The sequence below is a fragment of the Apodemus sylvaticus genome, chromosome 8 (genome assembly GCF_947179515.1).
Source record: "Apodemus sylvaticus chromosome 8, mApoSyl1.1, whole genome shotgun sequence".
Lineage (NCBI taxonomy): Eukaryota > Metazoa > Chordata > Mammalia > Rodentia > Muridae > Apodemus > Apodemus sylvaticus.
The window spans coordinates 1,460,500-1,486,216 of NC_067479.1; the positions used below are offsets into that span (position 1 = coordinate 1,460,500).

General features: G+C 38.6%; 1 protein-coding gene across 2 annotated transcripts in view; it reads left to right on the plus strand.

The window, feature by feature from the left end:
* The window catches only part of Nalcn (sodium leak channel, non-selective), a 293,583-nt gene that overhangs the window by 254,552 nt on the left and 13,314 nt on the right, over window positions 1-25,717 (plus strand). For both annotated transcript variants that reach the window (XM_052190478.1, XM_052190479.1), the window contains 12 exons: window positions 6,489-6,595; window positions 12,052-12,172; window positions 12,252-12,350; window positions 15,161-15,254; window positions 15,773-15,879; window positions 16,987-17,061; window positions 17,847-17,966; window positions 20,591-20,659; window positions 21,648-21,796; window positions 22,619-22,712; window positions 23,889-24,021; window positions 24,678-24,793. In XM_052190478.1, the coding sequence (XP_052046438.1) occupies window positions 6,489-6,595; window positions 12,052-12,172; window positions 12,252-12,350; window positions 15,161-15,254; window positions 15,773-15,879; window positions 16,987-17,061; window positions 17,847-17,966; window positions 20,591-20,659; window positions 21,648-21,796; window positions 22,619-22,712; window positions 23,889-24,021; window positions 24,678-24,793 (1,284 nt within the window). The remainder of the gene's footprint in view (window positions 1-6,488; window positions 6,596-12,051; window positions 12,173-12,251; window positions 12,351-15,160; window positions 15,255-15,772; window positions 15,880-16,986; window positions 17,062-17,846; window positions 17,967-20,590; window positions 20,660-21,647; window positions 21,797-22,618; window positions 22,713-23,888; window positions 24,022-24,677; window positions 24,794-25,717) is intronic.

The window sequence follows — 25,717 nt, forward strand, 5'->3', positions numbered from 1 at the left end:
AACACGTGTATTTCCCAAAGGCCAATAAACTTTGGCATTACACTTATTTAGCAAATATGGCTAATGTGATATGATAAAAACCTTAAGTCCTCTGGTTATTATCAAGAATAATCAGAGTCTTGTCCTGGCAAAATATGTTATAAAGCACACTGATATAAGAGGATTTCAGATGTGTCAGAGAGTGAGACATTCCAGAGACTTCCATGAACCTGAGAAGACATTGCAAGGAAGGAAGGTTATTATGTACCATAACATCAAATGAAGAAATTAATAAAGATCTGATGCATCTGTCCACAGGCTTATGTAAGGATCAAGAGTTATTTTAGACTCACACTGAGCAGAAGCCCAAAGGATAATAACAACATTTCAAATTGAAGCTTTGTAGGAACCCTGGGTGACTCACTGTATTAATGATGGCCCCAGAGCATCGTGATGTTCTATTATGTACTCACACCCAGGCCCAGCCCAAGCTGAGGGCTGATGACTCGTGGAGGGTGGGAAGGAGAACACTCTGTAGTAGAGCAAACAGAAAAGATGCATTTGTCATCTTGAAGGGAGCAATGAGGTCTATGGGAGACTGACGCTTAAGAATACAACCATTGTGCAGGGCAGCAGCATCCACAAGGATGAGTGGAATAGTTATGAGTGCTTTCTCCTTACATCTTTAATGATTCTAGAGTAAGTGACCAAATCCAAGACCACCATGTGGGCAAAGGAGAATATCAATTCTGTCTCAGAATTTCAGTCTAACTTTTTAGAAACTTTGTATTACTTAGTTTTTATATTTGTTATTACGAGCATTTTCATGTGTGTATGAGGAAGACAAAAAGAGAGACAGAGACAGACAGACAGACACACACACACACAGAGAGAGAGAGAGAGAGAGAGAGAGCATATGTTGGTGCACATAGGCCATGCCTAGGTATAGAAATCAGAATACACTCTTTGAGGTTCAGCTCTATCCTTGCACAGTGAATCAGGTCTTCCAGAAAATATATTTATATGTTGGGCTACCTTACCAGCCTAGCGCATTTTTTCTAAAAGACCAAAGAGGAGATGGATACACCAATATTTAAGCTCATTTAAAGGGAGCTTAAAGGGAATGGGGATTGGGTTGTTCAGACCATGGTTTATAATTGAGGAAAATGATTATTATTTATTTTCTCATGGTTACTTAAACAATTCCTTCTCTGCTTCTGTTCAGGAAACTTGACAGAAGGTGTCTTTAGATCAGTACAGACAGAGGTAGAACACAGAGTTTAGTCACCAAAGCCTTATAAATGAAATCTAAGGAAAGCTTTACATAAATATTTTCTAGATCTTGGCTTTTAATCTAAGGCCTATGACAAGTACAACAGAACAGGAAACCAGAGGCAATCTCTGTGGTTTTGTAGAACTTTCTGTCTGATCAGAATGCATGTCCCATGTTCATGTGACCATAATAATAAAGCCAATAGTTACAGAGAATGAGTAGTGGAAGTCATGTGACATCCTATTTCAGTTTGGAAAGCTGTGCTTCCAACTGGGAGCAACCACAATAATATGACTTGGGAAGTGAGGAGGGTCAACAACAAGAGGGAAAGGCCCTCCCAAGCAGAGGAAGTAGAATGAAGGAGGGAGGATGCTAAACCTGTCAAGTAGTCAGAGATCAGAGGCAGGTCAAAACAGGAACATAAGGCTTGGGATCAGGGCTGCCAGATCTCAATCCCACTGTAGTAGATGCAAGGGCTTGGTCTAGTTAGTTCTTCCTTCCCAATCTGTTTCCTCCTCTAGAATACTTCTCACACAGAAGAATCTATTAGGAAGACAAAACTGGCCTCCTTATACAAAGTGTCTACACCAGTCTCAGGTAGTAAACCTCCTTTCCCTTCCACATTGATAAAATTTTAAAAAAGAAAAAAAATAGGGTCAGAAATTTAAGTTTGAGAATTACAAGGTCCTGATTGGTAGACAGCAATGACAAGTAGGGAAGTTCTTGGATTAGAAACAAAAAGCATGAAAGGTTTGGAAGAGGAATCAGGCACTTCTTAGCACTCAGAGTACACAGTGCTGTTCCTCAACTGGTTTTGTCACCCATATAGTATGAATGAGGAAAACAAGTACAGAGTAATTAAATAATTTGTGTAAGACATAGTATGAGAGATGCAAAATGCACACACACACACACACACACACACCTATTCACCCTAGAAAGGGAACTAATGACAGACCAAAGTAATGATTACACCAGTGTCTAACTTGGTGAACCAGTGAATTTTTATCGGGGTCACTAATAGGAGTGAGTGAAGGGTTACATGCAACGAATAGAAATGACTAAAAAGCGGTTTCATCACCACAAAGTCCACCTCAACAAAAACTCAAGGAACCACAACTCTGGAGCTCTCTGTGCATCTTTCAGCCAGCTCAGCAGTCTGAGAAATCTCAGCTAAATCTTCACTATGCAGCTGAGAGAGCCGGTCTCCTCCCATTACAGTTTACTCCTTTGTGTGCTGCAATGGAGGGTCCTTGGACAGTATTCCAGGTTTGTGTTCTTCTTTATCTTTTGAGTCTCATGGGACTCCTTCTCCCTCTACAAGATAATGGAGAAAACTGCCATACGTCAGGGCCACCCATGTAATATGTAGGAAACTGATTCTCCTCGAGGCACCCTGGCCCCACATGCTGTGCTTTTAGCTAGGCTACCAGGATGCCTTGTGTGATGAAAGGTGAGCTCAGAAAGACAAAACTGGAAAGGGCAGTAAGGCCAAATGCATTGCAGGGCCTCTATATAATGTCCTACAATACAGCCCTTAAAAATAATGATGTGGATGAATAGATAAGACTATGAAAAGATAACTTCAGTATATTTTTAGCTGAAAAGAATGAAAAGATAAAAACTGTATGACCCCGTGTATGCATAGGAAAAAAGACTAGAATATACAGCAGAAACTCAACTGTGTGTTTCTCGGGGCAATTACAGGTAAATTTTGCTTCCCGTTATTTTTTATATTTTTGTTACTTGGGTCAAAAGTAGTACTTTTTATTTTAAAAGATATCGCTGACAATCCAGAAAGAAGTAATTGTGTCATAAACTAAACTGAGGAAAGAATAGGATGGGAGGGGCTGGGAAACAGCTTGGTTAGTAAAGTGCTTGCCATGGAAAATGAGGGCCTGTGTTCAAACCCTAACTCCCATGTAAATTCTAGGCACAGAAATCCTGCACTGATAATTGCAGAGCAGGGGAGGGAAAGATAGGAAAAGACCTAGAGCTTTCTGACTAGATGGAGGCACCTACTTGCTTAGTTCCATGTAGTGTTACAGACCATATCTCAAAAACTAAGAAGGATAATGATGAGAACACCAGATGTCACCTTATGGTCTCTATACACAGACAAACATGCACACACATGAACAATAGAGACATGGTTCATAAGGAAGAAGGAAAACTAAGACAATTCCTAGATCATGATGCAGAGAGGAATAGCCTGCTAACCCATGAACTTAAATGGAGAACCATGAAGAGATGTATTTTACAGTTAAATGATGATCAAAAATTTTGCCAAACTCAGATTTGGACTCAAACATAACCCTGGCCAAAAATAACCAAAGGGAGAAAGGACAGAAAATGAATCAAAACTTAAATTTTTTCCTTTCTAAATACCTTTAACAGCTTCTTTATTGAGACCTAGTTCAAATGCTGCACAATTCACCCTATTGCAGTGTGCTACTAAATAGCTTTTGACATGTTCGGATCTCTAAACTGGAGAGTGTGGTCACTTTTATATCATTACAGAAAGACTCCCTGTACATACTAATTGCCCCTCATCCCTTTACCCCTAGCTCCACCTCCAGTCTAACTGGGCACTATTTCCTCAGTAATTTCTTGCTCTAGACCTTCATGTGAATAGAATCATATAATACACTGTCTTCTGTGACTGCCTTTTTAAACCTAGCATATCATTGTTTACAATGGCTGTCTATGTATGTTATATATCAGTACTCCATCCCTTTCTATGGCTAGTCTACTGTGTGAATGAATACACCATCATTTGTTCTTGTATATCTAGTGATGGGCATTTGCACTTCTACCTTCTGGCTATTATGAACATCACCAGTATAGACATCCATGTAACAGATTTTTTTATAAACATATTTTCGGGGTCATATGGTATAATAGTCTGTTTCCGATAGCCATAAGAAAATATCTGATGCTAATTTTTTGTTAAGAGGAAGAGTTTACCTAACAAACAGATATGGGAACTAAAGGTCCCCTAAGTTCTATCTGTTTAACCTTTGGTCAGGGCCCTCTTGACTAGTTGTATGATGGTAGATGACATAGTGAGAGTATATGTAAGAGGGACATCAGAGAATGAGACAGCAAGTCAGAGACTGGGAAAATGCTGTGTTCCTTTATGATAAAGTGTTGTTTTTGTTGTCAGGAATTAGCTAGCATGTTCATCTGTGAAAACAGCACCCCAGACTGATCTAACTACCTAACACCAGGTCTTAGCTTTTTAGGACCCTCTTTTATTCTCACTGTACACTCTGGGAGCTACTGAAACCATGTCCAAAGCAAAGCATGCACTGTTCAACTGCTGAGGGGAAGGCTAGATCATTTCCAACAGAGGCTGAAGCATGCTGACCATTCCTACCCCTTGGTGTGTATCAGTTCCAAGAATGATGGTCCCTTTTGTCTACAGCCTTATTGGCACTTGCTTTTCTAACTGTTCATTGCACAATTCTAAGTGAGTATGAATGAATACTTCACAATGGGTTTGAGTTAAGATTCCCTGGTGGCCTATGCTAGTGAGCATCTTTCTTGGCCACTTCTGTGACTTCTGTGCATTTAGACACTTTTTCTGCATGAGTTTTCACCTCTTCAAAGCCTCAAAAACCCAGGATAGCTAAAACTATTCTCAGCAACAAAAGAAAATCTGGGGGAATCAGTATCCCTGACCTCAAGCAATACTACAGAGCAATAGTGTTAAAAACTGCATGGTATTGGTACAGTGACAGGCAGGAGGAACAATGGAACAGGATTGAAGATCCAGAAATGAACCCACACACCTATGGCCACTTGATGCTCGACAAAGGAGCTGAAAACATCCAATGGAAAAAAGATAGCCTTTTCAACAAATGGTACTGGTTCAACTGGAGGTCAGCATGCAGAAGAATGCGAATTGATCCATCCTTGTCTCCTTGTACTAAGCTCAAATCCAAATGGATCAAGGACCTCCACATAAAGCCAGACACTCTGAAGCTAATAGAAAAGAAACTGGGGAAGACCCTTGAAGACATCGGTACAGGGGGAAAGTTTCTAAACAGAACACCAATAGCATATGCTCTAAGATCAAGAATTGACAAATGGGACCTCATAAAATTACAAAGTTTCTGTAAGGCAAAGGACACCATCAAAAGGACAAATCGGCAACCAACAAATTGGGAAAAGATCTTCACCAATTCTACATCAGATAGAGGGCTAATATCCAATATATATAAAGAACTCATTAAGTTAGACTCCAGAAAACCAAACAACCCTATTAAAAAATGGGGTACAGTGTTAAACAAAGAATTCTCACCTGAAGAACTTCGGATGGCAGAGAAACATCTTAAAAAATGCTCAACTTCATTAGTCATTAGGGAAATGCAAATCAAAACAACCCTGAGATTTCACCTTACACCAGTCAGAATGGCTAAGATTAAAAATTCTGGAGACAGCAGATGTTGGCGAGGATGTGGAGAAAGAGGAACACTCCTCCACTGCTGGTGGGGTTGCAAATTGGTACAACCACTCTGGAAATCAGTCTGGCGGTTCCTCCGAAAACTGGGCACCTCACTTCCAGAAGATCCTGCTATACCACTTCTGGGCATATACCCAGAGGATTCCCCAGCATGTAATAAGGATACATGCTCTACTATGTTCTTTGCAGCCCTATTTATAATTGCCAGATGCTGGAAAGAACCCAGGTATCCCTCAACAGAAGAGTGGATGCAAAAAATGTGGTATATCTACACAATGGAGTACTATTCAGCCATTAGAAACAATGAATTCATGAAATTCTTAGGTAAATAGAGGGAGCTAGAGCACATCATACTAAGTGAGGTAACCCAGATTCAAAAGGTGAATCATGGTATGCACTCACTAATAAGTGCATATTAACCTAGAAAACTGGAATACCCAAAACATAATCCACACATCAAATGAGGTACAAGAAGAAAGGAGGAGTGGTCCCTTGTTCTGGAAAGACTCAGTGAAGCGGTATTCGGCAAAACCAGAATGGGGAAGTGGGAGGGGGTGGGTGGGAGGACAGGGGGAGGGAAGGGGGCTTATGGGACTTTAGGGGAGTGGGGGGCTAGAAAAGGGGAAATCATTTGAAATGTAAATAAAAAATATATCAAATAAAAAAAAGATATATGGAATATATAAGATCATAAGAAATGATTCCTGTCTTTTCTCTGAGTTTACTTTCTGACCATGTACCCCTATTCCTTTCTTTCTCCTACTTTAGGAAGACTGTAATGGCATCTTCAGAATTAATGTAAGTGTGTCCAAGAACTTAAATTTAAAACTAAGACCTGGAGAGAAAAAACCTGGATTTTGGGTGCCCCGTGTTTGGTAAGCTTGTCAGAAATATGCCCTAAGGAATGCTATACTTATTCATATTGGGGTTTAAATCAGCATAATTTTGTAAGAGACTAAACTAATTCTGTTTAAAATATTAAATTAATTTAAATAATATAGGAAAAAGCATTGGGTTATAGCATTTTTTAAAGACCAATAAGAACGTAGCAGCACATTGAATCTCATGTTCCTTTGTGAAACTAATGAAATAATACTATTTAAAAATGAATTAAAGTATAGATCTGGATTCAAAAAGCTTCAAAAATGAATGAGACTTTTCAAAGAAAACTCTCCAATCATGTTGAAGCTGAACTCATTCTGAGTTTGTATCTTTAAGAGGGGCCAATGTCCTCATAACAGCTACTGAGAACCCTAAATCATAAAGCTACTTCAGTTACAAAACCCATGTACACTGATGGCTCTTCACTGCAGAAATACTAGAGATGAATACTTGGCAGCATAGTTGATTAGACCCATTTCTTTTCTTAAAATCAATTTATCTGGGAAATGAGTTTTATAGTATTTCTAACCCAAGGTGGGTCCTCCTCAGTACCTTTTTTCTTATCTGTTTATTAATGATTATGAATAGAATTTTCTGCTTCATTGATAATCCCAGTATTCTGTTGATTTCACTTGACCTTTTGACCACCTTTTAAAATTTTCTCTTTTCCTTTAGGCTAATAAGTGACCTACAGAAACCCTGTTTTTGTTACAAGTGACTTTCTTTTCTACTCATCAAAACTTTTTCAAAGGCATAACATTTCACCCAGATAAAGCCCTGACTCATTTTTTATCTTGCTTTGGCATTTCTCTAATATAAAATTCACTTTTATGAGCAATTCAATATGATTGCTATTGGGTTTTTTTTTTAACATCCAACTACTGTGGAAAACAGTTAATTTAGGATGTAAAGTTTGAGCATGGAAAAAGGGGATTAAACTCATAGGGAAAGCCTTATCCCAAAGCACACTTATAAAAGTAGTATAATTTACATTAAAATGAAAATTTGAAGAGGCATAAAAGGTTTGTTTTGGTGACATGAAAATTCATTATACCATAAATAACTTATTTATACCAAGATATCAAATGGGACTTTTTTTTCTCCTGATATTTGGGATTTTGGCTAAAGCCTCAAAGCTGATCTTAATTCTTAAGACAGCAACTCCCCAGAACTTACTAAGACCTTATCACCCTTCATCACCCTACTCACACAAGAATAAGATCTTAGGAATAAATGAGTCAGGAGAGTGTTACGCTGCCCTCACTTCTCACTATGGAGGAAGGCCAACATGTTCCCCATCCAAGCTAAATGAGGCCCATTGGTAGGACCCTTAGTATTAAGAGCTTGACAAAGCAGCAAGAAACTTCAGGACAAAGCTGTCTTTCCACATATGGCAAAGCAGACTGTCTCATTTACCTGAAAGATGATGTAGTCCTTGCTTAGAGCCACCTGGTCTGGACCATCTTGTATAGAACCCTGGTACAAGGGGCTAGGTACTAGGGAGAGGAAGGTTCCATTGAAGGAAGCCCTGGTGTGTTTCTCATACCAAATGTGAGAAGCCGTGGTATGTTTCTCAGGTACAGGATCTGAGACTCTCCACAGAAATGATGCAACTGAGTATTCTTGTTTCAAAATGCAAGGTAGTAATAGGAAATTTGAAATATAAAAAGGCCAGTTGATCAGTTGACAAACACCATTGAAAAGTTAACAGTCCCAGGAGGAGAGACCACACAACACTATGTGGGGGTATACACACAGGAAAATACAGGCAGAAAGAGATTATCCCTAAAGGTCCTTACTGACCTTGAGGTGACTGGGATGTGAAGTCTAGGTCAAACGCTTTGAAAAAACACATCCCCATGAGAAAGGTTCTAACCTTATGACAAAGTGATCAAAACCCTTGTAGCCTCCTCTCAAGACATCAGGATGAGAGCCAGATCTCCCTGGAAGGCACTGTGTAGAGACAAACATATCCCCAGTTGCACTGTGCTCCATTCAACTTGTCCATAAAACCTACTATATGTAATTTTTTTAATCATCTTTAGTTTAAATTTAATATTGCACTATTACTGGGGGTGGTGTTAAATTCAACATTTTTAAACCCTAAGCAAAGATAAGTGTGTCACTTAGACATCATTACATAGGTCTTTGCCCACTTATCCTGTATTGTACCTTGGATTCATTTATTGTGAAACAAAAACTTCAATTTAGTAAATGCTAACAGTAGTTACAATTTTTTAAAAATGTTCCTTCTTTGATCTGATGAGAATTAAAACCTGAAAAACATTTAATTTCGTTCCAGCTAAATTGTAATTAAGAAAGTAACTTATATCTGGGAATATGGCTAGTGAAATGCTTTGGTAATTAAAATTAAGACATAAATATGTGCAATCTAATTTAGGGAACAGACTAACTCAACAGACTCTCTTCAGATAAATATGTTCATTTTCTTCTGAATCACCCAGACTTGATGAGATAAAAATTACCACAGCAAAAAGGGGCTAGGTATAAACTATACCATGATTATCATGTATTCTATTTTAAGCATGGGTCTAGAATATAAAAGGAGAATGCATAGATGAAAAAAAAAAGCATTCTGTTTTTTACTAATTACTCAGTGCTTACAGTCACTAGAAATGCTTGTCAATTACTCAGCTGTAAGTTGTTGCTTTTGTCCCTTGGAAACCTGAAGTTGAAATAAAAATCAAATTACAAATCATTTTATAAAGCTGCTAAGGGTTTTGGTATGCATCAACAAGCTCCTAAGCTTTCCTCTGGGTTGCCAAAAGCTCACACTTCAGGCAACTTTAAGCTATATTAAAGACTTCTAGGTAGAAGGACATCAGGTCTTTTGGGGGCTCAGGATCAGGTAATTTAAGATCCAAGAGTTGGAGAAATGATTGCTACAAAGAAGAGGTCTCAACGTCAAGGTTCTTTTTTTTTTCTGCATTATTTACTTCTCTTTTTTTCTACAAATGGTAGAAGTGCTATAAATGGGATACAGAAGATGCTCCTAACCCAAAATGTCTAGTGCCAAACCAAAGGCTAAGAAGAGAAAGCACGTTGATTTTCTAAAGGACAGAGGCTAGGAAATGTCTGAGGAAAGGGAGGGGCCAGGGGCAGGTGATTAGGAAAATGCAGTGGCAAGAAGAAAAAGGGTAGAAAAGAGGGAGAACTTGAGGACAGGTGGGTAGGGAATAGGAAAGGGCCAGGAATATGTGGTTACGGATGGGAAAGAGAGGCCAGGAACAGGTAGGTAGGAAAGGAGGATGAGTCAGAGGAAGCAGGTGGATATGGAACAATGGGAAGGGGAAAAGGGCAGCCTAGGTCACATTTCCCAGAGTGTTCACCTTCCCCATGGGAAGATCCATTAGCTTTATCTGATCACAGGCACCCTGAACCATGTTCTTCAGGAGGCAAAAGAGTGACCAAATTCTAAAGTAAGAATCAATCTTAGTTTAATGACTTAGATATACAGGACCAGAAAAAAAAAAAAAAGCTTTAAACAGTGTTCTGATTCAAACACAGACAGCATATGAAATGACAATGACAGGTTATGTTTGGGATTTACTGAAGCCCTCTGGACTTACAGCTCAGATTTCAAACTTGGTAATTTTGATAGCACAGTATAAACAAATACTTCATATGATTGAAATGGAAAAGTCTTACTTTTCAAAATGTTATATATTCTTTCAACTCCATGTCTTGTTTTTCTTGATTTAGCCTAAAAATATTTTCCTTAGCATTTTCTAACTTCTAAAATATGTGGGACATGAAAGTAGTTTAAGTTGCTGCAAATTTAGCTACAAAAGCACTTTTACATAAAGAAAACAGATGAGTAAGAAAGATTGACATTGGATCTGAGAGCTAGCTCCCTTGGTTTTATTTTCTTAAGTCCTTATGCAAGCAAACTTTGGGTATGCATAGTCTTTACAAGCACTGTCTCCTCTAAGAGATAGGAAATGTAATTGAAACCCTCTATAAGGAAAGATTATTGCAAAATTCCAAGATAGTATATTTGTACTTTCATACAAAAATATAAATCAGAATTCTATAATATGAATATCTGAGTGGAACTTCTACATTTATACCAAATGCATGTGCCTGTCATCCTCAAGCCCTGAGGACCAAGCCAGCTGTAGTCTTAGACTTTCTCATCATATCCCCCATGTATTGTAAAGACACATCTCATGAATGTTCCTATAGTTAAGAAACCATAAAAGATATATGAAAATATTGAACCAAATGCCTCCCTAGAATGAGACTTCACAAAGGTTAAATTTCAATAGATAAGGTAGCATAGGAAAAGAAAGTTGAAAACAAAATACAGAAGGAGGAAGTGGGATGACTGTATTCTACATCTTAGAACTTGATTGTCCATCAACCTCAGAATGGGTATCAAGAATCATTTAAATCTTTAATTGTTGAAAATAGCCTCTCATAAAGAGAGTAGAATGAAGGCACTGAAGATGTATTATGCTAACACCCACCAGGCAATAAAAAGAAACACAGTCACAACTGAGACAAACATGGGATTGGGCATCCCTTCCCCCAAAAGAAAATAAAGAATGATGGGGCCAAGTGTTTGAGGTATCATGAATTCGTGGTAGATGTAGGCAGCAGACTGTGTATTTCTCTTTCTCAATGCCCCAATGTGGTACATTGGGCATCACAAGAAGGAACTATTGGCAACACTTGAGGTTACTGAAAAGGAAAATACCTCCCTCAGAGAGTGTGATGGAAATATACTGCACTGAGTGGTGTCTTCTGCCTCAGGAACCTCTTAGTGCATCACCCTTCACAAGGACACTTAAAACAAGTCAGTAAGCACTGCTCTCATCACACCTACTGTATGGGGAATTATACTATTTAAGAATTCATGTCCAGAACACAATGCCCCATCATGCAAATCTCTGTTACTTAGCTTCCAGTTTGAGGTGTTGTAAGACAAGCTTGAGGGTTGTGTCATCACTTGGACTAGATCTAGATTTGAGCCTTTGGTTTTAATTTGAGAACACCCATCATGACAGAAAGAACATAATAATAATTATGGCATTCTAGCACACTGCTATAACTTAGCAAAGGAATGCTGCATGGCCCAACAAGCTTCCAGACTAAAGACTCTACAGCCAGATTTAGAAACAGCTATGGGGCTGGCCAGTGGTGGAACATGCCTTTAATCCCAAGTCAGACAGATCTGTGAGTTTGAGGCCAGCCTGTTCTACAGGCAAGTTCTAGGACAACCAGGGCTACACAGAGAACAATGGAGAGAGAGAGAAATAGAGAGAGACAGAGACACAGAAACAGAGGAGGGAGACAGGAGGGAGAGGGAGTGAAAGGAGGGAGAGAGAGGAAGAGGGAGAGGGAAGGAGGAAGGGAGGGAGACTATAGGTATTGGGCCACTAGGTGCATTGGACACTCATCCAGCATCCCTCTTTCCTAATTACAGGGCAAATCCTCGGAACTTTAACTTTGACAATGTGGGAAATGCCATGCTGGCATTGTTTGAAGTTCTGTCCTTGAAAGGTTGGGTAGAAGTGAGGGATGTCATTATTCATCGCGTGGGGCCGGTAAGCAAGCACATGAGATTTTTCTAAGTACAGGATGATTCCCATTGGCTCTGATAAATAACATCTTTCATTTACACAGATCCATGGAATCTATATTCATGTTTTCGTATTCCTGGGTTGCATGATTGGACTGACCCTTTTTGTTGGTGTAGTTATTGCTAACTTCAATGAAAACAAGGTAAGTCTTCTCAGATTAATAGCACAGACTTAATTTTTGTTCTTGTCCTTGCTTTAAGCTATTTTTTTCATACACGGCATGGAGCCATATTAAATTATGTGACTCATGTAACTAACCTGTATAAAACTCTTTTGCAAGCTGCCTCACTGCTATGGTTTGGGTCCATTATTTAGGAGTATAATTCTCTTGCTAGATTTACCCTTATGGTAACAGTAATTTCCCCACAGCAGAGAAGCACATCTCCTATTGTTCAGATGGGAAACATATACAGTGAATTATTAAAATATGATAGTTTCAAGTTATGCTCTGATTGCAGTCCATACTGCCTTTACAAAAAATGTGAATTGTGTGCTTCTTTGTCACTCAGGGAATGAACTCCGAATTTTGATAAGGTAGGGAGAAGCCATATAAAATGTAAAGGACAGTTCAAAGACTAAAAAGATTTTTCAAAATCCTTATAAATTTTACATATTTCCTGAACTCAGGAAACAACCTCAGTTCTAACAGATCTCATGATGGATTCAAAGCTCATGGATAGAAACAACAATGTGGTTTCCTATAGAGCATACGTTTAAGGGAAGTGTCCCTTTGGAACTGCTGTTATGGGTAAGGCTGGTTAAACTGTCTCTTCAGAGTTCTGTCTGTAGAGTCACACTGAAATACACATAAGCTTTGAGCACTCACTCTACAGAAGAAGCTTCTGCCACCTCTCAAGATGCTGAAATTTGTAGATGAGAACACCATTTAGAGCCAAAGTCTGACTCTTTTCTTATGACTGCAGGGTCTGTGATTCTTCTAATGTAAGAGCATTAAAACCTCTAATGTGAAAAGCTCCATTTGTCTGTGAAGCACCTGCTGTTCAGTTGTGCACAATGATGACTGATCCCCATGTGTTCATGCCAGAGCTCTTTGGTTTGTGTAACAACACACAAGACTATATCATTCACTGTCCCCGGGCTCAATGTGTGTGGTGCAACTGACTTAGCCAATTGCCACCTTTGATGTATACCTAATGAGTATTTCACTTCACTTAGCTTTTCAAATATTACAATTTTAAAATCTCCCTTTCGTTCCAATACTACTCCAACCCTCAGAAAGATGGTCTTTTAGAGCAGCAGCAATCATGTCACCCAGCCCCTCTATTTTACTTTTTAGTATGTTCATAAATGAGATACTCTAACCCTCCAGTGTGTTTAGTTTGATATCAGGCAGAAAGAGAAAGCTGTGCCCTTTTAGATGGCTTTGAGTCATATGGTGGAACAGACACTTGGAATTCCTGGATATAGGGAAGAACTTATCAGCACAGTTACCGGATGAGGTACTGCCAGTCCAGGGTGGTTAGGGGTCCCTGGGAGGGCCCTGGATGCAAGAGGACTGAGCTCCAGGGCAGCTCACAAGTCAGCAGCATGAGTGACCCAGCATACAGTGCTCAATAACAGGAACCAACTGTATAATTAACTGCCAGTCTTGAAATAGCTATGAATTACTGAGGATTCTTTGCCTCCAACACCATAGTTATATCCTAAACGAGTCAGGAAGTGACAGCTTGCTTGGGATTATGATATGTCAGGCCAAGCAGATGCCAAGAGGGAGGTAGAAGTTAGCAGACACTTTTCCAGATATCAAAATCTTGATTTGTTCATTGGAAATAAAGGTTCCAATTATGTAAATGTGTGTGTGTGTATGTGTGTGTGTGTGTGTGTGTGTGATGAGTTAAACTTCATGGCACTCTACACATATCTTCCATAAATACAACATGCAGGCAAAACACATAAAATAAAATAAATAAATCTTTAAAGAAAAAAGGGGACAGGTGAATGGCTCTAATGAAGGCACTTCCCTCCAAACTGATGAACTAAATTCAATCCATAGAACACACATTGTAAGAAGAGAGCAGACTCTTGCAGTATTTCTGACCTTGATATAGTTCATGCCAACTTAGAAATTAAAAACAATTTTTTCTCTGTGCTTATACAGTCAGAAAACACAAAATTCTGAAACCTGAAAGGACAGTCGTTATCTCTACAGAAGGATTCAGAGAAAGGGAGTGAGTTCCCCTCAACCTTAGTTTTCTAATTATATATCTGCCTCTGTAATGTAGTATAATAAATCGAATGCAGAATAATACAATGCAATATCATTTATGTGCATTTTTATCAAGTACTCTGCTTTATAACATCTAGCAAATTATCATACCATCTATTTCTAGAAAAGGAAAATTCTATGACTTATCTGCTAAAAACAGTTTTATAATTGCACCTATTGAACTATTTAAATAAAAAGATGTATAAAGACAAAAATGCCCTCTTCCAGCAGCTATTCAAATATCTGATTGGCTACCATAAAACTAAACTAACCACAGCTAGTATGTAGAAAGCATTCTTGAACTCTAACCCTCCAGTGTGTTCAGTTTGATATCAGGCAGAAAGAGAAAGCTGTGTCCTTTTAGATGGCTTTGAGCCATATGGTGGAACAGACACTGGGAATTCCAGGATATAGGGAAGAGCTTATCAGCACAGTTACCAGATGAAGTACTGACAGTCCAGGGTGGTTAGGGGTCCCTGGGAGGGCCCTGGATGCAAGAACTGCCCTGGGCCTCAGGGCATACACCTGGAAACTGCTGAATGCCCCAGTATGCACCCACCCCTGTTGGAATGCCTTGTGGGTTACTCATTCTGACAATGTCTCTTCAACCGCTGTGGTTCTTGCAGACTATTTTCTTTCAGGTCCCCACATTGGTCCTGTCTGTAAAGCCATCTGATCCACATTGCTCATTTCCTTTTCCCTCCACTGCTTCCTTTGTTTCCAAGGGGACAGCCCTGCTGACGGTAGATCAGAGAAGATGGGAAGATCTCAAGAGCAGATTGAAGATCGCACAGCCTCTTCATCTCCCACCTCGGCCGGGTATCAAAGATGTTCTGATTTTATTCATGTTGGGCACTAGTGTTCCTGCTTCTCTAAGAGCCTCGGATTTAAATTAAAATAATAATCGTGAGGCCACTAGGGGGTTGTGCATAAGTTAATATTTAAACAGACTCCAAACTGCTGATCTCTCCTTAAGGCTATTAAAATCAGCCACCCAAAGGCTGTGCTTCAGCGATCTCAGAATAAGCCTTAATGAAAAAAATGAATTTTTAAATAAAATATATTTGTGTTTGCCTTTTAGATCTATGAGGGAAATATACTAAGCTCCCAGAAATTGAATGATGTGCTTCTTCTTTCAATACAGATGGTGCTATGTGCTGTCGTTTTGATATCCAGCACCAGCCATTCCTCCAAAGCACTTCACAATAGATTGGACTGGAAGGAAAGGCTGTAATGGGTTTGAAGATGCACATTAAAGAATATGAAAGACAAGAAAGTGAACCTGGCCATGTCTAAAGCATCCTCACCTACACCTTTCTTTCTTTCTTTTTTTTCAGATAATGATGGTTTTAGAGCTAAAATGTATGATATAACGCAGCATCCATTTTTTAAGAGGACAATCGCATTGCTGGTTCTGGCCCAGTCTGTGTTGCTATCTGTCAAGGTATTGTTTCTCCTTGAAATTTCTGGAGTGATTTTTTATGAGCCAATTTTATTTATTTCTTTTCTTTTCTTTTTAAATTTTCTATATTCTTTGTTTACATTCCAAATGATTTCCCCTTTCCCCATATGTCCCATAAGCCTTCTTCTCTCTACCCATTCTCTAATCACCTCCCTCTTTTTTCTCTGTCCTGGTACTCCCCTACAATGCTGGATCAAGCCTTTCCCAGATTAGGGCCCTCTCCTTACTTCTTCATGGGAGTCATTTGTTATACTAATTGTATCTTGGGTATTCAGAGCTTCTGGGCTAATTAATATCCACTTATCAGTGATTGCATTCCATGTGTATTCCTTTCTGATTGGGTTACCTCACTAAGGATGATATTTTCCAGTTCCAACCATTTGCCTAAAAATTTAATGAACTCATTGTTTTTAATTGCTGAGTAGTATTCCATTGTGTAAATATACCACATTTTCTGTATCCATTCCTCCATTGAGGGACATCTGGGTTCTTTCCAGCTTCTGGCTATTATAAATAAGGCTGCTATGAACATAATGGAGCATGTGTCCTTATTGCATGCCGGGAAATCCTCTGGGTATATACCCAGGAGAGGTATATCAGGGTCCTCCAGAAGTGTCATGTCCAGTTTTCTGAGGAACTGCCAGACTGATTTCCATAGTGGTTGTACCATCTTACAATCCCACCAGCAGTGGAGGAATGTTCCTCTTTCTCCACATCCTCTCCAACACCTGCTGTCTCCTGAGTTTTTGACCTTAGCCATTCTGACTGGTGTGAGGTGAAATCTCAGGGTTGTTTTGATTTGCATTTCCCTAATGACTAATGATGTTGAGCATTTATTAAGGTGCTTCTCAGCCATCCGAATTTCTTCAGGTGTAAATTTTTTGTTTGGATCTGTACCCCATTTTTTAATAGGGTTATTTGATTCCCTGGGGTCTAACTTCTTGAGTTCTTATTGCAAGCATTGCCATTTGCAGCCTCTGATCTTTAGTAATAATAGATGGGTAATAATAAGACTGGTATACATACTGAACAGAGAGATAAAACTCTATCTGGTGGATGTGGCAGTAACTTGTGCTCTCCTGGTTGCAGTGGGACGTTGAGGATCCTGTGACGGTTCCTTTGGCCACAATGTCAGTTGTCTTCACCTTCATCTTTGTCTTAGAGGTACAGTAATGAGTCTGCCTCTCTGGGAGATGCTAGAAGCAATTAAAAGGGAATGAGGGCTCCCTTTGATGGCACCTACTTCTAGCTCCATGCTTTCTTGTTTTCACAGTCTTTGGTGGGTAGGTTTCATGACTAGGGCACATTCTCTTAGGGCATCTACGTCCTGGCTGTTCTAATTAACATCAGAAAGACTTCACTTTATATATCCAATATTTCTAACTGATGAAACACCTCTGCCAATTGTTGTGTCTGAGCATTAGCCTGCTAGTAACAGGGTTCGAATCTTTGCAGCCCAGGGCAGATATCACTGTTATTCAGGGATTCAGATTACAACACAGTGTAAATATGACAGCAGCCCAGACAAGATTATCTTAAAAGTTTTCCCGATGTCACATCTATTCGCCATAAAATCTTCTTTGAAATTCAAGTAGATTATCATTTTGCTGTAAACTGGCTGATATTTCCCAAAATACAGTTTTTCACTCAAGGTAGAAAAATGACCTGCAATGACTATTTAGCTATGAATCAATCCACAGGAAAGAGTGTGGAGAATAGATATGCGGGCTACTTGGCTTTAAAATGATGTATCTTTGTGGTTAACTCTTTTATTAACTATATATCATAATCTAGCTAATAAGAGTTATATATATATATATATATATATATATATATATATATATATGATGAGTTAATCATATATAGATGATGATGATGATGATTAAATTTAATTGAATTTAACATGCCTAAGCACTTGCCCTGTGTCCCTTCTTGCTTGCTTTCTCTAGGTTACAATGAAGATCATAGCAATGTCACCAGCTGGGTTCTGGCAAAGCAGAAGAAACCGATACGATCTCTTGGTGACATCCCTTGGTGTTGTGTGGGTGGTGCTCCATTTTGCTCTACTGGTAGGCACATCATTATATTTTACTTTAGTTGATAGTTCAGCTTTTTCCCAATTCAATCTCTTTTTCCCAATCCAGTCTCTTCCTTCCATACCTGTCACTTTTGGGCATTCAAACTCCCTAAATCCCAGTTTTGATTGCAAGAGTTCTGGGACATGTTTGCAAATGCATACACATAGACATGTACATGTTCGCACACCTACACTTTTCATAGAGACAAAGCCGGGATCTTCAAAGACCAGTCTCTAGTATATAAATCTAAAATAAGGCTCTTAAAGACAGTCTCATTTAACTCTTCATTTTACCAAAGTAGAACACTGAAGCAGAGGTGTAGGAACCTGACTAAGTTCAAATAGCAGGCTAGAATTTGAAGACTCAGTTCTTGTACCCTGAGATCAAGAGTAGCATTCATCATACCTCTGAAAACACATATAAGATTTATAATGTAATTCCTAAGTACTCTTCAAGACACTATTCTTGCACAAACATCTAATACCAATTCTCTGAACCCATCAATCTTCATATATCTGAGATCTAGCCCCAAATCTATAGTCATGGGAAACTTGACTAGACTTAGTCTCCAGTGATGTTGCTCAATGGAAATAAAATATGCTCACTGATTTGATGTTGGCTTACACTGTATACTCTAAGTATTACAGAAGTTTATAACAAATACTTATAAGTGTCATTATGTCATTAGTATTCTATAGTCTCAGTGTTCCCCATTGTCCCATTGTCTTTAATTATTGAGGCATGGCAGGAAGTATCCAGTACTCACGGAACCCATTTGCCTATTAGATGGGACTTGCTGTAATATAGATCTGTGGTATTCCTACATATATTGAGTGGCCTTCTTTAATCAGAGGTTTTCTTCAGCATTAGAAGCTGTTTAAATTCAAGCATCTATGTTCAGTTTCTTCAACAAAAATCTGAACATAATGATGAGCAAAGCACTGAAGGGGGATCAAGAAGAAAGTAATATGCAAAACAAAGATATTCACTACACTAATAAACTTTATAGTCTAAAAAGCTAAAAAGATCTTCACTGTGTGCTCACAAACCAATGAGGACTATGGGTGTGCTAGGAAAGATGAAGGAGATCCTATAGTCCATGGCAATAGTAAGGAGTAGGCAATGGCTTCATCAAAGAGGTCCTGGAAGGCATTTCCCCCACAAGAAACCGAGCTCTACCTACAGAACATTTCAGACATCCTTAGCTAGGATAAAAGGATGTAGGGACTGGACAAAGGTGAGGTTCTGTGCCTGAAGTAGGAGCCATGGCATGTAATATCATAATACAACACAAGATTTTCAGAAGTGTGAACATAAGTCTTTTTAGGGCTTTGTGGTCCATGTAAAAATTATCCAGTAATCATCCCAAAGGCTGTGGTTATTATGACTTCTAGAATGTCAAGACTTAAATAATAAATAAATCCTGAACTGACATGGAAAGAAAAGGCAAAAAAAAGTTCTAATTATGCTTATTTAGAAAAACCTTTGACTAAATGCTACTCACTAAATGGAAAAATACAGTAAGCCTAATCTCAAATATCCCCACAGAAGAAATCCATAAAAAAAAAAAAAAATCATTCCCTCTTCTGCTTGACTGCTTTTGTTCTTTCCCTGAGAAGAACCTCTGGTCTGAGAAAAGCAATCATTCTTTGCTATATTTTGCAGTGGACTGCTGGGAAGGAAAGCTTTCCTTCCAACAAGCTGTGTGCCCACATTCTTGTCCTTATGCCTCCCCAAGGAGCTCAGTGGACCCCCTTCCCAGGGACCCATCTGGGACTGTTGTTGTTTGGCTAGGCAGATCCTGGAGAATGCTCATGCTTTGGCATCAGCTGAATGTCACTGTTGTTATGCTGTGGCCAGTGGCATCTTTGTTTCTCAGAAGAAACCTTGTGAATCAGAAAGCACAGAGTGATCTCTGGCCCTAAGCACACATTAGAAAAGCAAACTGATGCAATCCTTAGCTGGGGGTGGGGTGCTTTTTAAAATAGTTTGATTCATGAACAGAGAACTGAACTTAAAAAAAAAAGAAAGAAAAAGAAAAAAGAAACCACCATCAAGCATTGATGTTGTTGAAATAAAGCCCCATGTAGCCCAGGCTAGCCTTGAAGTTACTACATAGTCAAGGATGACCTTAAATTTCTGATCTTCCTGCCTCTACTTCCCAAATGCAAGGATTAGAGACATCACCAACACTGGGTTTACATGTTGAGATATTGAGCCCAGAGCCCAACACGTTAGCCCAAGACTTCTGCCAGCCAGGATATAGTTCCAGCACCCTTCATGGTTAACCTGTGCCTTTCTTGTCCTATCCTCAAAAGGGCTTCTCACTGCTTTATGTGAAATGAATTTAAAAATACAGAATTCAGTTGAGCAAAACAAAACCTAAAGTTTTGTTTGAGACTTTATTTTAAATCTAATATTTATTCATGAGTTTTTGCAGTGACCTTTTCAGTACCTTTATTTCAGATAAATTTCTTATAGGAATTTTCACATTTTATTAAACTAATTATTCACTAGACTTCACAGAAGACTTAAAATAAAACCATAACAAGATATTTTGTGCAAACTGTAAAAAAAAAAAAAAAAACCCCAACTGTCTTCTGTTTAAATTTCAGAATGCATACACCTACATGATGGGAGCCTGTGTGATTGTCTTTAGATTTTTCTCCATCTGTGGAAAGCATGTAAGTCTATCATGCAGAATCCTCTCAAATGTCACATAAGCATTGAGTCACTGATGCCAACAGACCACAGCCAATGGTTGTGATATATTCAACAAAGGACTAAACATCATAAGTCAAGACTAATAAATATTAAATATCACATTGAATCAGTAGCATAATTATCTCTGACTATGTTTCCTGTTATTTTATTCATCATATCTGCTGAGTAAACTCAATCATAAATGAATGAAAACATATTGACTCTGAAAACAAAAGCCAATGTTATTCCTAACATACCTTAATTTGTGTTTTTAAATTAACTTTATTACAAAGAAAGTTTATAATTGATGATAGTGTTTCCCTTATTCTCTGTTGATTTTTATTTCTTGTTAGCATTTTCTCCCCCTCCCCTCTCTCACACATACACACACACACACACACACACACACACCTATGGTCTCCATTTTTAAGGGATATTTCTTTTTGTCATTAGCATTATTTCACATATAAATTCCATATATCTATTAATTGGAAGATTTAACAATTGGTGGCTACTTAGCCACCAATTGTTACTTAGGTGGTTATTTAGGTGGCTATTTAAGTCGGTATTACATTTGGTTTTTAGGAAGTCTGTGGGAGACTTTTAGGAAATCTGTGGGAGAAAAGTAAATTTACTTGCTTTAGGCCAATAATATCTTTATAGATGTCTAGGTTGCAAAAGAAGATGAACAGGAAGTCTAAGAAGCTTGTGTTTTTAATTAATTTCTCTGGAGTGATTGAACTATGTGAAGTATGAACAAGATTTTACAATGCCAGATGGTTTTTGAATAATATTTAGATCTAATATCTAATAGGAAAAAACTTTCAAATGATGTACTTGGGAATCAGTTTGTAGCCAACCTGCTTATATATTATTCATGAGCCAGGTACTCCTCAGCTTGAAATGACTGTTCTCCCACCTCCTGTCTTTCTCCATCTGCACTGATTCTACACCCTTCTTCACCTGCAGGTGACACTAAAGATGCTCCTTCTGACTGTGGTTGTCAGCATGTACAAGAGCTTCTTTATCATCGTAGGAATGTTTCTCTTGCTGCTATGCTATGCCTTTGCTGGAGTTGTTCTGTTTGGTACCGTAAAGTATGGAGAGAACATTAACAGGTCAACATATATTTGTCTTCCTATTTATTTTTCCAAGCAAATGTCTTAATAATAAAATTATAAATACAAACTTAGGTGTTTTTTGACTATTAAAGACTTAGGAGTGGTATAAAAGGGAAGTAATCTGTTGGAAAATAAAATATACACATTTTAAATAACATTTTCCATTTGACAAAGGTAAGCATACTTATTTTAGAACCCTTGGAAAATGCAAAAACCAAACAAAAAGTTTCATAATTCTACCCACTGTCAAGACTAACAACTCCTGATTTCAATGTTTTTCTACCCATGTATCTCTCTGAAATGCTATATTATTTTGTGGGGATAGGGGTTAGAACAGTTTTTAGATGATTTTCTTTTTCAGCAAAGTATAGAAAGTTAGAACCTACTAAATCACTCTGCTGTGAAAAAAGCATTTCCAATAGCTCATCTTCCACATTATAAAAGCATCTGCTGTTGTTCTCTTAAAAGTTCAAATGTGACAAAACACATACAAATGTGTCACTGGTAGGTGGTTTATTTGGCACATGGCTGACTATCTTTCTATGACCCAAGTAGAGGAATCACTTCTTCATAGTCAAAGTAAGAACTCAGTTGTTACAGTTCAAAGACAATAAGTTGATGACCCTGTGAAAGTTTTGACTGTCAGGCATCTATACTTGCAGGGAAGTATAGATGGCAACAGGAGGGTTTTAAACTTTGGTAACAGGAACCTGGCAACCAGGTTTGCAAATGCTACATGTTTGGGTGGCGACCACTAATACTGCTTCAAGACAATGGCAAGTCATGACATCTTCATTCTGTATTCTTTTCTTAAATTAGGCATGCCAATTTTTCTTCAGCTGGCAAAGCCATTACTGTATTGTTTCGAATTGTCACAGGGGAAGACTGGAACAAGATTATGCATGATTGTATGGTAAATATCCCCTTATTATTATCAGTGTCTCATCATACACTTAGGTGCACATGGCAATGGTATTCTTGTTAACATCAAGACCTTGTATTAAAGAAAATTTTCTGCCTGTCTAGTTCATAAGTTGCACTTTGAACATTACAAGATATAAATATGAAGAATAAAATATTCACTTAATAATTATATTTTAGGATGAGCATTTTTCTTTCCTGCTAATCCTTTATAGCTTATCAATCAAAATAAGGGCATTTTTAATGCACTCATCAAATATTCACTAAGTCCCTGGTTTGTTCTGGGCCATGTGCAAGGCCTTCTGCAGGTCCAAAGGTTCCTCAAGGCACATGTGTCATGTGTTCCGAGCCATTTTTACCTTTGGTATCCTGCTTTCTTTCCAGTAGATCTGTCTCATCGTTGGGTCATGGTGCTGAGAGGTGTGTCTTTATTGTTAGTCTATCCCTAACACTTGACACAAATATACCACATAGTAGAGTCTAGAGAATTTTAAACATGAAAAGTGGAAACCAAATTTATCCAATCAGGTATAACCAAAGGTAGAATTATATAAATCCTACATAGGCTCCCGGAAGAGTGTGTGGGAATCCAAAAGACAAAGCTAGTTATCTGGTTGAGAGAAACCAGGAGAGTATCACAGAAAGGTTTGAATTTCAATGCGCCCCACAGAATGCAAAGGCTTCATATAACCTGAACCTTATACATTTCTGTAACATCTCATTTTGGTGCTTCAGGACTGGGGACTAGACCTTACACAACTTGAATGTGAATTTGGTATGTGTAGTCTACTTCATACAAATTAATGCAATGCTTAAATAAAAAAAAAAAATAAAGTTCCTCTTTATTTGACTTCCTGAAGTTTGACCCCAGGGTCTGTTGATGGGATGTGAAGCTTATGTCCCAAGGAAACCTGTTCACTTGCATTTGCTTCTATCAATGGCAATTTAATTGGGTCATCTACAGGACCAAAAGTATAGCATGATGAAAAACTCTTGTGGAGTTCTGCTGCAAATGATGGGTGTGTCTGACATGTGTGGCCTTTGCTTGATGGCTTTAAATTAGCTACATCCCATACTGCCAATAATATATCCATTGAACACTACAGTCAGAAGAAATCTGTGCCCTTCATTCCCCTCAACACTCTCCATGTCCCCCACTGGCCCACAGGTTCAACCTCCATTTTGTACTCCAGATGAATTTACATACTGGGCAACAGACTGTGGCAATTATGCAGGGGCACTTATGTACTTCTGCTCATTCTATGTCATCATCGCCTACATCATGCTGAATCTGCTTGTAGGTAAGAGATGTTCATGGAATTATTTTTCCATCTCTTCAAACTCAGGTACTTGGATAATTATGTACAATTTTTGAGTAATTATCCTGGATTGCTTGGGGGCGGGTGTTTCATGGCTTTAATTATAAATTGTTGCCTCTCAACCCAGGAGCTGAAAAGACCTTTGAAAGGCATGGAAATAGCAGTTGATTGCAGTTTCAAGAATTGTCCTATTTATTATGCTCATTAATTCCCAAAGAACTCTTCCCATGGATTGGGCTGAACACAAATCAGGGGAGGGGGGCTACTTTCACAGCCTCGAAATATCAGTTTGGTTTTTAAAGATATATTTTGTTCACCCAGCTGTGGGGACATCCAGGCCCAATATGACCCTTAAAAATGCCTTGGAACTCTCAAGTAAGAGTAAAAGCCAGCTGGCACGACTGTCTCACCGGAGCCTTTGCGCCCATGACCCTCATGTTTTGGAAAGGGAAGTGATGAATAAATAGCTTAGTTCAAGAGAGAGACGTGCCAGCTTGGAAACTGTACTGAAATCACTTTGAAAAATTGGCTTTATAATGTGAGTGATAACATTTATTATTTATAATAGATGTTTTACTTCTTCTAAAAAAATGACAGATTAGCATATTTGTCTAACATCTGTTTTTTTTTTTTCCTAGCCATAATTGTGGAGAATTTCTCTTTGTTTTATTCCACTGAAGAGGACCAGCTTTTGAGTTACAATGATCTTCGCCATTTTCAAATCATATGGAACATGGTAGATGATAAAAGAGAGGTAGGAACAGTGGGTGTGGCTCACTTGATTACCAAGCATGCATAGGATGCTGGGTTTGATCCCCAGCACTTGGGAAATGGAAGCAGAGAGTTGAATATTCAAAGTCTTCCTCAACCTAGGGGTAGGGGAGTGAGCCATTGTTAACCTGCTCAATCTCAAAGAGAACAAATGATACATTTCAAGTATTTTGAATCTGATAATTGACATAGACTAAATTTGGAACTGTCACTGTTGCATTACAAAAACCTGTCTCTGATGAGCCAGGTGAGTATGCAAGAACAGGGGGACAGAGTAATCTCCCCTCATGTCCTTTTCATCCATGAAGAGCCTAGTCTTTAGACTTGAAAAAGGGCAGCAAGGGAAGAAAATAAAGGTTTTTCACGGGTATCTACCTTGGGCTCAAACAGAAGCAGGGGAATTGCAGCTCCCAGAGGGAAAGCCTGCTGTGGATTTACTATCACCTCGACCTTAAGCAGCTATCTAGATGAACCACACATAGGAGTTACAAGTAACATCTGTGGTGTAGCTCAGTGGTTGAGTGTTTGCTGAACATGTTAAAAGCCCTGGGTTCAATCCCCAGTATCACTAAAAATTAATTAATTACATGGAGACCTGGTTATTTTGAACCACTTCAAAGTTAGTATACAAAGATCTTAACTATAAAGCTTACCAAGTATTTTCCAGAATTAGCCAAAGCAGAGGCAAGTTTCTTGTTCTCAACTACCTCCTTTCCTTTCTCCTTTCTTCCCCCTTCTCCTCAACATCCTCATATACCTCCCTTCTTCCTCTCCTCTTTTACCTCTTACTCATCCTTACCTTCCCAAAGCTTACGTTGATTTAGTCACTGAGTTAAAGAACTTCTCAAATGGCAAGGATACTATGCCCACAGAGCTTATGTTCTAAAGGAGGAGGTGACCCCTTAAA